This window comes from Panthera leo, chromosome B4 (assembly GCF_018350215.1).
Source record: "Panthera leo isolate Ple1 chromosome B4, P.leo_Ple1_pat1.1, whole genome shotgun sequence".
NCBI lineage: Eukaryota > Metazoa > Chordata > Mammalia > Carnivora > Felidae > Panthera > Panthera leo.
Window position 1 is genome coordinate 44,328,474 of NC_056685.1, and position 16,391 is coordinate 44,344,864.

The following is a 16,391-nucleotide window of genomic DNA, read 5'->3' on the forward strand; positions in this document are numbered from 1 at the left end:
TGCACCATTTTTTGACAATGTTTAAGCCGTTATTGGTTAAAAATTAAGTGCTCTAAGAAGGGAGAATATTATTTTTAGCACATGTAGGAATTTCCTGTTGCAAATGACTTTTATTTGTGGTTTTAAATTGTGTTTCTAAAAAGTAATGCAGTACTATCAAAATGATATTTTATTTTGAACATCTGGTTAGTTCTGAGAATTGTTAAATTTTAGAAGAAATATTTCATATGTTGCAAAATGTTACATGGCACAATAAGTTATCCAAAGCAAGAACAACAGTGGAAACAGAAAAAAAACAAAAAACAAAAAACAAAAAACCATTTTTAAAAGAAGACTTAATGAACATCAAACAGTGACAACTGATTTAATGTCAAAGATATGAAACCTTTATGATAAATAAAAGGGTAGATCATTTATGGAGGAACACAATTGTTACAAACTTCTAGAAAGATCTTATTTCAAAGGCAGTGAGGGTAGACTCTAGTTGTACAGTTATACTAATAAATCACGTAAATGTAATTTCACACTTCAGTCAATGAGCTCTGCAGTCAGTGAACTCTGGAATTACTCCTGGCTCTCAAAGTGAAAAGTATCACCTTTAAAAATTCTTTCATGATGAGGCGCCTGGGTGGCTTGGTCAGTTAAGTGTCCAACTTCAGCTGAGGTCATGATCTAATGGTTCATGGGTTGGAGCCGTGCACTGGGTTCTGTGCTGACAGCTCAGAGCCTGGAGCCTGCCACAGATTCTGTGTCTCCCCCTCTCTCTGCTCTTCCCCCACTCGCGCTCTATGTCTCTCAAATATAAAAAATTGCTAAAAAAATTTTAATTATTTCGTGTCTAGCTATCTAATTTACTAATCTAAAATAGGAATTAAAATATGTAGAATGTGATGCATATAAAGCACTTAAACTCAATCTGACTGTTCTAAGATCTCAATAACATATTATATTAATTATTTTTAACACAATAATTGTTTATCATTAGTGATTCATATCATTTAGACCATGTAACATAATTCATTAGACAGGAGTGTCTTTCAGTATTGAGTATCTTTCTTGGCCAAGTTTTGTTCAATTTAATAAAAAGTCTTTGGATTGTTTATAGTTAAGTTTAAGTTAGCATTTTTACAGAAGGTACCTCATTTTGCATTTTATAAAAGATCAAACTGCTTTCATTTATTGAAGTAAATGTATGAGGAATTACATTTGACCTATATGATATAATGGATTCATTTTAAGAATCTATTTTTAAAGGCTGGGTAAATATCAAATAATATGTAATATATCATTGATGACAATTGATGACAAATCCAAATTAAATGTCCTTCGTCATGATGCTTATTTGATCTCACCCGAAATTATATTGATTTATAAACCCAATTATGCATATGAATATGCTCTTAATGACTTCTCCACAGGCAAGAATTTGAATATTGTAAGATCTCCAACATATTTCATGCTCATTCTTGTTTGTTACCCTGAATTGTTGGAATGCAGATACCAATGTTCTCTGTGATTTCATTGTATATTAGCTGTGCCTCAGGTGCATCCCATCACCATTTATAATCTCCCACTCACTGGGGTGACTCCTAGAAAGGCAGGACCGTGGTGACACATACCTTCTGTTGGCCAGTCACGCATCGTCCAGAGGGAACCAGGCTCCTCTTGTAAACAGAAAAATATCTGTGGTCTTCACAGCCTGCCAGCCCTGTAAGAGCTCAGAGTGAGGCAATAATGGAAAAAGTAGATTTCCTATCAATGTGTCACTTCAAATTTGAACAGGAAATTCTTACCCTTGGGCTATTTTGAAGACACTTTATCTCCTCACACACCTCCAGAATGCAGAGGCTTTGAGCTGGCAGTGTGTCATTTAGTTTGTCCCTCAGCAAATACCTCTGACAAATTTTATGTTCCACGAGATACTGGGGTCAGAGACTTAACCACCCAGGCTGTTCACTTGCTTCCCTCTGAATGACATACACTGAGGATTTAGGCCTTGTGTAAAATATCTTAGATGTTTAAGTTTTACTTTTAGACAATTTTGCTACATCTTGACACTATGTACTTTTTCTTCTGTCCTTATTATGTCATTTCCACTATACCAAAAATATTCTAAAATCATCATCCTATCGACAGATATTTAATTATATTTGACACTAATAGAGAAGACTGACTACATTTTCCATTTTATTGTAACTGTCATAAAGACATCAATTTCTGAATTTATCTTATCAATTTTCTACCTTAGTTTTTAATATAGCTACATTCTATTTTTATTATTTGTAAACAAGTTTAAGTTACTGCTAAAAAAAAAAACAAATCCTGTGGGAAAGATAAAATATTAGACAATATTGAACAATAGCACTGTATGAGATATTTGAATATTAAATAATTATTCATTTTATTTATTCCTCTTCCAATGATAACTAGGTGTCTGCATTTTAATGGGAATATTTGTTGGAAAAGAAAAAAAGCTTAAGTCTAACTATGTAGAGGATAATTAACAAATGTTTAAAAATTTCACTTAACTCAAAATATTGGAGTAGGACAGAGAGTGTACTTTTTTATTTTTTTAATGTTTATTTTTGAGAAGGCAGGGGTAGGGGTGGAGAGAGAGGAAGACACAGAATCCGAAGCAGGCTCCAGGCTCTGAGCTGTCAGCACAGAACCCAACGCAGGGCTTGAACCCACCAACCAGGAGACCATGACCTGAAGTTGGATGCATAACCAAGTGAATCACTGAGGCGCTCCTCTCATTGTGGTTTTGATTTGCATTTTCTAGATCATTAGTAATGTTAAGCATCTTTTTATGTGTCTATTGCCTATCTGTTTATCTTCTTTCAAAGAATATCTATTCAGGTCCTCAGTCCATTTTTAATCACTTGTATAGCTTCCTTTGGTGTTGAGCTGTAGAAATTCTTCATATATTTTAGACTTTAACCTCTTGTCAGATATATCATCTGCAAATATCATCTCCCATTCAGTAGGCTGCCTTTTTGTTTTGTAGGTAGTTTCCTTGGCTGGGCAAAATCTTTGTAGTTTGATGTATTATTTTCATTTTGTCGCCATTTCTATGAAGACAGACCCAAAAGAATAAAGATGACACCTACCTCCAACAGTTTATTACCTACACTTTCTTTAGGAGTTTTATGGTTTCAGGTCTTACATCTATGTCTTTAATTCATTTTACATTTATTTTTGTGTATGTTGTAAAGAAACAGTCCAGTTTTGTTCTTTAACACATAGTTTTCCAGGGTTTTTTAATTACTATTTACTGAAGACTCTCTTTCCCCCTTTGTCTCTTCTTGCCTTCTTTGTCATATATTAATTGACCATATGGACAAAGGCTTATTTCTGGGCTTTCTGTTCCATTCCTTTGTTCTATGTGTCCATTGTTGTGCCATACTGATTTGATTGCTAGAGCTTTGTAGTGTAGTTTGAAATGTAAGGCCATGTCTCTTCCAGTTGTGTTCGTCTTTCTAATGATTGTTTTGAATATTCACAGTTTCTTGTAGTTCTATACAAACTTTTAGGTAATTTATTCTAGTTCTGTGAAAATGTTATTGGTGTTTTCTGTGGGGGGCCGGGCCCCAGCGCCAGGCTGAGACCGGGTCGAGCAACGTTCCCTGTTGACTTAGCCAACCCGGTGGTTCCCCCTCCCATTCCCCCACTTTCAAGGGCATACAAAAGCCTTGTCAAGGCTGAGAAAGTTAATTCCTGAAGCCTGTGGTCTGCAGGTGTTGGCAGTAATGCTACCTCCCTTTTTCTACCCCGAGTCAGATAGAAACAAACATGGGAACTGTGTTTTGCTAGCAATCTATCATCAAGGTCTTGTGACCCGTTCAGAAAGTTCACAAGGTACACAGAACTAAATGTTTTGGCTGGTAGTGATCATGTGAAACCTGTTTATTCTTAGAATGACCTGATCCATAAGAGTCTTATATTATAAAAGATTGTGTACAGCAACAATAAAGCCGTCACCTGGGCCATCAGCCCAGGGGACCCTACTATTCCCAAACTTTCTCTTCTGTCTTTTTTTCTTGCATTCCCCTACCCTCAGGACCCTGACCTCGGTGTTTGTCGCGCCAGTCGCGACAGTTTTCATAAAGGATTACATTGAATCTATAGGTCATTTTGCATAATATGGACATTTTCACAATATTAAATCTTCCACTCCATAAGCATAGTATATATTTCCCATTTATTTATTTGTATCAATTCAAATTTCTTCTATCTATGGCCTATGGGTTTGGAGTATAGGAACTTTACCTCCTTGGTTAAATTTATTCTTAAATAATGTATTCTTATAAATGCAATTATAAATGCAATTGTTTCCTTAATTTCTCTTTCTCACAGTTTTTTTACTAGTGCATAGAAATCTAATGATTTCTGTATATTAATTTTGTACCCTACAACTTATCTGATTTAATTCATTAGTTCTAACAGGTTTTTTTTTGGTGGAGTCTGTCAGTTTTTTATCTGGAGAATCAGGTCATTTGCAAATAGTGGCTATTTTGCATTTTCCTTATCAATTTGGGTGTCTTTTATTTCTTTTTCTTTTCAGATTTCTGTGCCTAGGACCTCCAGTACTATGTTGAATAAAAGGGATATGAGTGGACTTCCTTGTCTTGATCCTGATCTGACAGGAAAAGCTTTTGGCTTTCCATTACTGAAAATGTTGTTAGTTGTGGGCTTGTAATATATGGCCTTTATTCTGTGGAGGTGTAGTCCCTCTCTACACTCTTTGTTGGGGTTTTTACCATAAATCAATGTTGAATTTAGTTGAATGCTTTCTCTGCATCTGTTGAGATTACCACATGATTTTGACCTTTCAGTCAGTTAATATGGTGTGTCAAGTTGTTTGATTTGCAGATACTGAACCATTCTTGCATATATGGAATAAACGGCACTTGATCATGCCGTATGATGTATGGTGGAATTCTGTTTGCTAATATTTTGGTGAGAATTTTTGAATGCACATCAACAATATTGGCCTAAAATATTCTTTGTGTGTGTGTGTTGTGTCCTTGCTTTGTTTAGATATCAAGGTAATGTTGTCCATGCAGAGGTAATTTGGAACTTTTCATTTGTCTTAAATTTTGGGACTAATTTGACAAGTGGTTTAAGTCTTGTTTAAAAGTTTGGCAGAAAAGGACATATTTCATTCTTTCTCATTGCCAAGTAGTATTCCATTGTGTATATAAACCACAGTTGCTTTATCCATTCATCAGTTGGTGGACATTTAGGCTCTTTCCATTGGCTATTGTTGAAAGTGCTGCTATAAACATTGGGTACAAGTGCCCCTATGCATCAGCACTCCCGTATCCCTTGGGTAAATTCCTAGCAGTGCTATTGCTGGGTCATAGGGTAGATCTATTTTTAACTTTTTGAGGAACCTCCACACTGTTTTCCAGAGCGGCTACACCAGTTTGCATTCCCACCAACAGTGCAAAGGGGTTCCCGTTTCTCCACATCCTCTCCAGCATCTATAGTCTCCTGATTTGTTCATTTTAGCCACTCTGACTGGCGTGAGGTGATATCTGAGTGTGGTTTTGATTTGTATTTCCCTGATGAGGAGCGATGTTGAGCATCTTTTCATGTGCCTGTTGGCCATCTGGATGTCTTCTTTAGAGAAGTGTCTATTCATGTTTTCTGCCCATTTCTTCACTGGATTATTTGTGTTTTGGGTGTGGAGTTTGGCGAGTTCTTTATAGATTTTGGATACTAGCCCTTTATCTGATATGTCATTTGCAAATATCTTTTTCACATTCCGTTGGTTTCCTTTGCAGTGCAGAAGATTTTTATCTTCATTAGGTCCCAATAGTTCATTTTTGCTTTTAATTCCCTTGCCTTTGGCAGATAGAACTGAAGTTAAGCTAAGTGAAATAAGTCATACAGAGAAAGACAGATACCATATGTTTTCACTTTTATGTGGATCCTGAGAAACTTAACAGAAGACCATGGGGGAGGGGAAGGAAAAAAAAAAGTTGGACAGGGAGGGGGCCAAACCATAAGAGACTCTGAAAAACTGAGAATAAACTGAGGGTTGATGGAGGGTGGGAGGGAGGGAAGGTGGGTGATAGGCATTGAGGAGGACACCTGTTGGGATGAGCACTGGGTGTTGTATGGAAACCAATTTGACAATAAATTTCATATTAAAAAAATAAAATAAAAAATAAAAGTTTGGTAGAATTCACCAATAAATCTTCATGTATGTGCCAAGTAGTTTTCTTTTTTTTTTTTAATTTTTTTTTAACATTTATTTACTTTTGAGAGAGAGAGAGAGCACAAGCAGGGGAGAGGCAGAGAGAGAGGGAGACACAGAATCTGGAGCAGGTTCCAGGTTCTGAGCTGTCAGCACAGAGCCTGACATGGGATTCGAACTCACTGCGAGATCATGACCTGAGCTGAAGTCGGATGCTTAACTGACTGAGCCACCCAGGCACCCCTGTGCCAAGCCGTTTTCAAACTACTGCCTGTGAGCTGGGACTCAATGCAAGTGAATTTTTCATGGACCCTTTGAGAGCAAAGTCTTGCTTTCCTGTAATATTTTAGGGTAAACCCAGCTAAATTTCAAAGCCAGATGTGATGGGGGCTCACCATCCCACTGAAGATCCTCAGGGTAGGGGGATGATCAGTGCAGAGCTTTCTCCCCTCACTTTCCTAAAAGTTCTCAGTGCCTGTGATCTCTCCAAGTTGTGGATCACCACACTGGGGGTAAGGATCAAGATCAGGCCACATGTGTTGTCTTTCCTACCCTCTTGATGTGACTTTTCCTTCATATCTTAACTGTGTGGAGCTGTTCTTCTGGTTCTTAGGTCATTCTCCAAATGTAGTTGCAGATCTGCTGTGTGTCATAGAAGGAGGTCAGCTCAGAATCCTCCTACTCCACCATCTTAGTACAGACCATAGAATTTATATCATCAGTTCTTATCTCGTACCAAGGAAAGGGGAGATGTTTATTTATACTGCCTAAGGATATTCAATTTCACCATAATCTTTAGGAGACTGAGTTTGGACAAACTAGTTCTCTAAAATCTAGAAAATGGAATTTAAAACCATATATATGTCACTGAAATATGAACAAATATTTGAAACTTTTATAACAATTACTAAAGCTGGCTAACCATACGAGCATTTCAATTAATTATATTTTATTATATTTCCATAAACTAAACTATCAATCTATTTTTCTCTATTAGCCACATAATAAGATTACAACAAATAAAGGATTAATTAATGATGCCAAATAATGTAAAATTCACTAATGTCACTTAAAATTTGAGTTACTTATATTTATTATTCCTATGGTTATACACATTGCTGTTTTCAATTAAATCATTTTATCTATCTATCTAGTTATGTAGATCTAAAGTCCTTTGTTACATGTAAAACTATGGGCTCACATTTTTGGCATGTAACTTTAATAAAATCTATGCCAGGTAAACATTACTTCAAATAATAAAGGAAATGAAAATTTACTTTTTATCACATAAATGTATATAAATATTTAACCTATGATTCCTAATAATGGAAATTACCTAGTGACCTAAAAGGAATGGATAAATGGAAATCAATAAAATGTGAAAGTATCTTTATTATACCATAGCAAAGTGAATTCATTTCAAAGATTGTTTTCAAAAGGAAATATTTAATTGCTAACTCACTCTAACTAAAGAAAATATTTAGGGATATTCTAATGATAAAACATCTATTCTAAGTGAAACTTGCATACACCAAAAAGAAAGATGAGTTGAAGAGAATAAGTTATGTGGATATATCTAAATGGTTCTTGCATGCATAAAATAAAGATGATAATGTTTGTAATTATAAATATATATCCATATTAGTATTCACTGAGCAAATACAGCATTTCAAGTAAATACAAGTGAGGGTATATAGGTCTTTTCACTGTTTGAGAATGGGTAAATGTACTAATTTCTTAGACTCTACTGAATAAAAAAATGGATGCTGTAAAGTGTAGGGCAATGTAAAAGGATATTTTAAAAGCATATTAAATTACCAAGTTCTTACAGAAGAAAGTTAAAATAAGTTATTTATTGTGAAAGATAAGAAAACAAAGAAAAAGTAGAGTTCAAAGCAGCAGTAGTGTTTATCTCAAATTAAATGATAATCATCTAATACTTAACAATTACTTATGTCGATACAACTTACACGAGATGAAATATATAAGTAAAACTTATGTAATTGCAATGTTAATATAAATAGAGTAATTTTAACTTCAATTCCAAGAGTGTTTGTATTTAAATAACTGTTGTTTTAATGAATTCTTCCTCAACAGAAGTAAACAGAACCATGAAAATATAAACATGTAAAAAAATCATGCCACATAAGACAGCAGAAAACTACTCTCGCTAATGTACTGTCACAATACAAGACAAGAACCACTGTTACAAATACTGGGCGTATTTCATAAGGATAGATCGAGTATACAAAGCATTAGCAATGTTTCATAAAACCTGTATATACTTAATAATACAAGTTTGGGACACCTGGATGATTCAGTTGGTTCAGTAGTGGATTCTTGATTTTGGCTCAGGTTATCATATCATGGTTCATGAAGCTGAGCCCCTTATTGGGCTGTGCTCTGACAATGCGGAGCCTGCTTGGGATTCTCTCTACCCCCTGGCTCTCTGCCCCTCCCTCATTTGGGCTTTCAAAATGAATAAATAAACTTAAAAAAAATACAAGTTCAAGATAGATTTGAAAAGAGGGAAGATAAACAATCATAAATAGAGATTTAGACAACTCTATTTCCCTGCTTATCAAACAAGCAGATATATCAGTAAGGCTATTGCAAGACATAAACTAGACAAGTAATACTTATGTGCACACATACAGAAACGCTATTTAGTAGTATAGAATACTCGTATTTTTAAAATCACATGGAACCTTTCCAAAAATTTTCCAAAATACAAAATAAACTCACATTTCCAAGTATATTAATGTAGAATATATTCATATATTAACTTGTGATGTTACCGCATTCGACACTAGACAATCTTGGCAACTAGGCACGTGTGCCTGAATATTTACATTTAGTTTTTAATAATTAGAAATAAATAAAACTTTAATATTGGTTCCACAGTCACACTAGCCATGTCTGACACAAATATAGGCCATTTCCAGTTTCATAGAAAATTCTCTAACTATGGTTCACCTAAAATAGAAGTCAATAACCAACAATTTGCTTTTTGCTTGTTTGTTGATTTGTTTAATTTTTTTAATGTCTATTTATTATTTTTGAGAGGCAGAGAGACAGAGCGTGAGCAGGGAAGGGGCAGAGAGAGAGAGGGAGACCCAGAATCCGAAGCAGGCTCCAGGTTCCGAGCTGTCAGCACAGAGCCTAATGAAAGGCTCGAACTCACAAACCATGTGATCATGACCTGAGCCGAGGTCGGATGCCCAACCAACTGAGCCACCCAGGTGCCCCAAACAATTTGAAAATCCTTGTGTGGTTTAACTCATTAATATATTTCTAATTAACATATGAGCTAATATATGATCACAATAAATGTTTAAACTTTTTATATGAATTACAAGAGAAATATAACAGCAAAATTTTGTCTTGTGAAATATTATCTCTAGTATGTATATTACAAAAAGAGACAGAGCAGAAATCTGAGCATATATCATAAGAAACTAAATCCATGAAAGCAAAAATTAGGTGAAATTAAATCCAAATGAAATAGATGAAGGAAAACAATAAAGAGTAGAAAATTATGAAAAAGAACAAAACTGCAGTAGTGAGCATCAGAAAAAGATATACTCATGAAAAGATAAAACAGATAAGACCATCAAAGAAAAAATAAAGATCAAATATTTATATCTTGATTAACCTTGGGAATACATTATTGTTTTTACTGGTAGATTTTATCATTTATGTGAAATAGAAAATTCCTAGAAAAGGCAAATTGGCAAACTGAAATACAAATAAAGAAACCAGGGCAAACTCACCAGATATTAAAGAAATTGAGTTCATTATATAAAGCTTCATATAGAAAAATTATACTCAGAAGCTCAGATACCATCAATGACACTTAAAAAAATATTGATCACCTCCCCGACCCATTGTAAACACTGGGAGACATTGTTGCAAACTTTGCTTTGAATAGGCAATCTGCAGAGAAATTAACAGAAGATTGTCTTTCATATTTACTTAGATATTTACAACTTTTCATGCCTTTCTTACCTTTCCAAATACCCAGAGTTCCATCTGGTACTATAATCTTTAAGCCTGAAGAATTTCCCTCCTTTATCACTTCTTGCAATGCAGGCCTGCTGGTGGTGGATGTTCCGAGTTGCTTTTTAAGAATGTCTTAATCCATTTTCATTCTGGAAGATGATTAATGATATCGAGTTCTGGGTCAGCAGGTTTTCTTCTGGAGATGAATATTCTCTTATCTTATAAATGTCATTATTTCTAATGTCATACAAAGTGCTGTTATTACCTCATTTCTCTCAAGATTTTCTTCTTATCTCTTTCAGAAATGTGACTACAATGTACTCACTTGTGATTTCGTTTTTGTTTACCTTATTTCGATTTTGTTGGGCTTCCTGAATTTAACTTGGTGTTTTTCAACAAATTTGAAATCGTTTCAGCCATTATTTCTTCACATATTTGTCTGCCAAATGTTTCCCTCCCCTTGTAAGATCCTAGTAGGCTGGGTCATAACTTTTGATATTATCACATTCATCTCTTTTAAAAATTACTTTACTTCCCCTGTCAGATCAGATTATTGTTCTTATCCAACCAGAGCACTTGGGAGAGCACAAGCTAATTTTTTAAACATTTTTCTTCAATGTTTACTTATTTTTGAGAGACAGAGACACGGTGTGAACAGAGGAGGAACAGAGAGAGGGGGAGACACAGAATCCGAAGCAGGCTCCAGGCTCTGAGCTGTCAGCACAGAGCCCGACACCGGGCTCGAACTCACCAACCATGAGATCATGACCTGAGCCGAAGTCGGTCGCTTAGCCGACTGAGCCACCCAGGTGCCTCCACAAGTTAAAGTTTTAAACGTTTCATTAGTAAGAGGCACAAAAAACAAACAAAAACAAAAACAAAAACAAAAAAAACCCAGTGCTTGTAATTATGGGAAGACCATCATGAAATGGAAGGCAGAGCAACAGTTTTTAGAGCTAATGTCTGTTATCTCCAACTTTACATTCTTTATTTACTAGAAGACAAAATTTTCATTACTAAATTTGTTACATGAGATTTGGCAAACACAACTCAGTCCTTCCTGCCTTCTCCTTGGAACTGAGTGCCTGCAACGAAAACATTTTCTGCTCAGTAAATTTTAAATGTTTTTAACGTTGATTTATTTTTGAGACAGAGAGAGACAGAGCATGAACGGGGGAGGGGCAGAGAGAGAGGGAGACACAGAATCGGAAGCCGGCTCCGGGCTACGAGCCGTCAGCCCAGAGCCCGACGTGGGGCTCGAACTCACGGACCGTGAGATCGTGACCTGAGCTGAAGTCGGACGCTCAACCGACTGAGCCACCCAGGTGCCCCCTGCTCAGTAAATTTTAAAAGGGTGCCATCTTCCTCTGAATTTAGTACTGAGATGGGTACTGTTTAACTCTGGGATCCAGAAAACAAGCTCACTGTGTTCATAACCTAATGTATATTCTCAGAAGGTTAGGCAGAGAAAACTGTCATTTGGATCTTTATATCCCTGACTTCTCCGTGACTCTGTCCTGAATTCACTTCTTACTAGCAGACCTGCATTATTATTTCATATAATGGAAAGATTTAAATATATATAAATAGATATCTCACCTCCCCAACCCATTGTAAATGCTGGAAGACACTTTTTCTAAAGCTACAAACATTTATAGTTTTGTTTTTATTGAAATAAATTAAGTTTGAATAATTGACTTACTTGAAGGTTTCCTATGTATTTATAACAGCAATATAATTCTGAATCCCATGGTCTCATATCTGAAGGAGTTTACTATTGCTAGTTGTCAAATTTTAAATAAATTATTTAGATGAATATACTGAAATAACTTAGTTTGTTCCAAAATTGCTTTTTTTCCCATTATTTTTTTTAATTTACATCCAAATTAGTTAGCATATAGTGCAACGATTTCAAGAGTAGATTCCTTAATGCACCTTACCCTTTTAGCCTGTCTCCCCTCCCACACCCCCTCCAGTAACCCTCTGTTTGTTCTCCATATTTAAAAGTCTCTTGTATTTTGTCCCTCTCTATGTTTTTATATTATTTTTCCCTTCCCTTATGTTCATCTGTTTTGTCTCCTAAAGTCCTCACAAGAGTGAAGTCATATGATACTTGTCTTTCTCTGACTAATTTCGCTTAGCATAATACCCTCCAGTTCCATCCACATAGTTGCAAATGACAAGATTTCATTCCTTTTGATTGCCGAGTAATACTCCATTGTGTATATATATATATATATATATATATATACCTCATCTTCTTTATCCATTCATCCATCAATGGACATTTGGGCTCTTTCCATACTTTGGCTATTGTTGATAGTGTTGCTATAAACATGGGGATGCATGTGTCCCTTCGAAACAGCATACCTGGATGCCTTGGGTAAATACCTAGTAACACAGTTGCTGGGTCATAGGATAATTCTATTTTTAATTTTTGAGGAACCTCCATACTGTTTTTCAGAGTGGCTACACCAGCTTGCATTCCCACCAACAATGCAAAAGAGATCCCCTTTCTCCACATCCTTGCCAACATCTGTTGTTGACTGAGTTGTTAATGTTAGCCACTCTGACAGGTGTGAGGTGATATCTTATTGTGGTTTTGATCTGTATTTCCCTGATGATGAGTGATGTTGAGCATTGTTTCATGTGTCGGTTGGCCATCTGGATGTCTTCTTTGGAGAAGTGTCTATTCATGTCTTTTGCCCATTTCTTCACTGGATTATTTGGTTTTTTGGTTGTTGAGTTTGATAAGTTCTCTATACATTTTGGATACTAACCCTTTATCTGATATGTCGTTTGCAAATATCTTCTCCCATTCCATCAGTTGCGTTATAGTTTTGCTGATTGTTTCCTTTGCTAAAAAAAGTTTAAAAAAAAAGATAAAGGAAAGGACCCATATAAATAAAATCAAGAATAAAAGAGGAGAGGTCACAACCAACACAGCAGAAATAAAAACAATAATAAGAGAATATTGTGAGCAATTATATGCCAATAAAATGGGCAATCTGGAAGAAATGGACAAATTCCTAGAAACATATACACTCCCAAAACTGAAACAGGAAGAAATAGAAAATTTGAACAGACCCATAACCAATAAAGAAATTTAATTAGTAATCAAAAATCTCCCAAAAAACAAGAGTCCAGGGCCAGATGGCTTTCCAGGAGAGTTCTACCAAACATTTAAGGAAGAGTTAACACCTATTCTTTTGAAGCTGTTCCTAAAAAATAGAAATGGGAGGAAAATTTCCAAACTCTTTCTATGAATCCAGAATTATATTGATTCCAAAACCAGACAGAGACCCCACTAAAAAGGAGAACTATACACCAATTTCCCTGATGAACATGGATGCAAAAAACCTCCACAAGATATTAGCCAACCGACTCCAACAATACATTAAAAAAATTATTCACCACGACCAATTGGGATTTATACCTGGGGATATAAGGCTGGTTTAATATCTGCAAAACAATTAATGTGATTCATCACATCAACAAAAAAAAGGACAAGAACCACATGATCCTCTCAATAGATGCAGAGAAAGCATTTGACAAAATACAGCATCCTTTCTTGATAAAAAACCCTCAAGAAAGTAGGGATAGAAGGATCATACCTCGAGATCATAAAAGCTATATATGAACGACCCAACGCTAATATCATCCTCAATGGGGAAAAACTGAGAGCATTCCCCCTAAGGTCAGGAACAAGACAGGGATGTCCACTCTCACCACTGTTATTCACCATAGTATTGGAAGTCTTAGCCTCTGCAATCAGACAACACAAAGAAATAAAAGGCATCCAAATCAGTCAGGAGGAGGTCAAACTTTCACTCTTCGCAGATGACATGATACTATATATGGAAAACCCAAAATATTCCACCAAAAAATTTGTATAACTGATTCATGAATTCAGCAAAGTTGCAAGATATGAAATCAAAGCACAGAAATCGGTTCCATGGAGGGTATTATGCTAAGCGAAATTAGTCAGAGAACGACAAATATCATATGACTTCATGTGAGGACTTTAAGAGACAAAACAGATGAACATAAGGGAAGGGAAACAAAAATAATGTAAAAACAGAGAGGGAGACAAAACATAAGAGACTCTTAAATATGGAGAACAAACAGCGTTACTGGAGGGGTTGTGGGAGGTGGGATGGGCTAAATGGGTAAGGGGCATTAAGGAATCTACTCTTAAAATCATTGTTGCACTATATGCTAACTAATTCAGATGTACATTTTAAAAACTAAAATTCAAAAAAGAAGAAGAAGTGAAGAGTTCCCCAGATAAACAAAAACTAAAGGATTTTGTGACCACTAAATCAGCCCACCAAGAAATATTAAAAGGGACTCTTTGAGTGGGAGAGAAAGACCAAAAGTGACAAAACTAGAAAGGAACAGAAAAAATTTCCAGACACAATGACTTAGCAGGTAATAAAATGGCATTAACTTCATATCTATCAATAATCACTCGGAATGTAAATGGACTAAATTCTCCAATCACAAGACACAGAAGAATGGATACAAAACCAAGACCCATCTCCATGCTGCCTACAAGAGAATTTTACTTTAGTTATTTTATTTTATTTTATTTTATTTTATGTTTATTTATTTTGAGAAAGAAAGAGAAAGAGAGCGAGAGAGAGAGAGAAATGGCAGAGAGAGAGAGAGAATCCCAAGAAGGCTTCATGCTGTCGGTGCAGAGCTGGATGTGAGGCTCAATCTCATGAACTGTGAGATGGTGACCTGAGCTAAAACCAAGAATTGGATGTTCAACTGACTGAGCCACCTTGGAGCCTCCAAGAGACTCATTTTAGAGCTAAAGACATCTGCAGATGAAAAGTACAGGGATGGAGAACCAATTACCATACCAATGGATGTCAAGAGACAGCTAAAGTAGCCATACTTGTACCAGACATACTAGATTTTAAACCAAAGACAAGAGAGAAGAGCACCATATCATAATAAACAGGTCTATCCAAAAAGAAGATCTAACAATTGTAAATATTGATGCCCCACATAAACATGGAAGCACTCAAATATATAAAATAACTAGTAACAAACATGAAGGAACTTATTGCTAATGATACAAAAATAGCAGGGGACTTTAACACCTCATAAAACAATGAACAGATCTAAGCAGTAAATCAGCAAGGAAACAACGGCTTTGATGACACACTGGATCAGATTAACTTCACGGATATATTCTGAACATTTTATCCTAAAGTAAAAGAATATGCATCCTATTCAAATGCACATGGAACATTCTCTAGAAGAGGTCACATACTGGATTACAGTATGGTTGTATTGTAATATGAGTACTGACTCAACCACTACAGAAAGATTAAGACCACACCATGCATATTTTCAGACCACAACCCTATGACACTTGAAACTAATCACTAGAAAAATTTAGAAAGATCACAAATAGATGGAGGTGAAAGAATATCCTACTAAAGAATGAATGGGTCAACCCAGATATTAAGGATAAATAAAAATATATATGGAAACGAATGACAATGAAAACATGGCAGTCCAAAAGCCTTTGAGACACAATGAAAACAGGCATAATAGGGAAGTATAGAGCAATACAAGTCTACTTCAGGGGCAAGAAACATCGGGGCAAGAAAAATCTCAAATAACCTAACCTTAATCTAAATGAGCTAGAAAAAGAACGACAAATGAAGCCTAAAGCAAGCAGAAGAAGGGAAATAATAAAGATTAGAACAGAAACAGGATATAGAAAAAAACAAGCAAGCAAGCAAACAAACAAACAAACAAACTGTAGAACAGACCAATGAAACCAGGAGCTCGTTATAAGAAAGGATTAATAAACTGGATAAACCCCTAACCAGACTTATTAAAAAGAAAAGAGAAAGGGCCAAAGTAAACAAAATCATAAATGAGAGAGGAAAGATCGCAACTTGCTGGAGGCCAGTTCCAGCCACCAGGGGTTCTGGAAGGAAGAATGGCATCAGTGAAAAGAAAACAAAACTAAAATAAAAAACTAGAAAATAAAAAACTAAAACTAAAATAAAAATGGACACAGACAACAGCAGCGTGTTGAACTGGCCAATTTATTGCAGCAAACGTGGCATTACATATGCTAGTGATTTCCTTGTAACATATGTCATCTATGTTTTTCTAACATTACCTAATTTTTAAAATGTTCCTATGTGTAAAC

General features: G+C 35.5%; 1 protein-coding gene across 1 annotated transcript in view; it reads right to left on the bottom strand.

Annotated features, from left to right (window-relative positions):
- Positions 1-103: 103 nt before the first annotated feature.
- The window catches only part of LOC122224241 (NKG2-A/NKG2-B type II integral membrane protein-like), a 56,557-nt gene continuing 40,269 nt past the window's right edge, over positions 104-16,391 (bottom strand). The window contains exons 6-7 of the mRNA XM_042945802.1: positions 1,620-1,708; positions 104-192 (exon numbers count right to left, since the gene is read on the bottom strand). Coding sequence (XP_042801736.1) covers positions 1,693-1,708 — 16 coding nt within the window. The 3' untranslated portion in view covers positions 104-192; positions 1,620-1,692. The remainder of the gene's footprint in view (positions 193-1,619; positions 1,709-16,391) is intronic.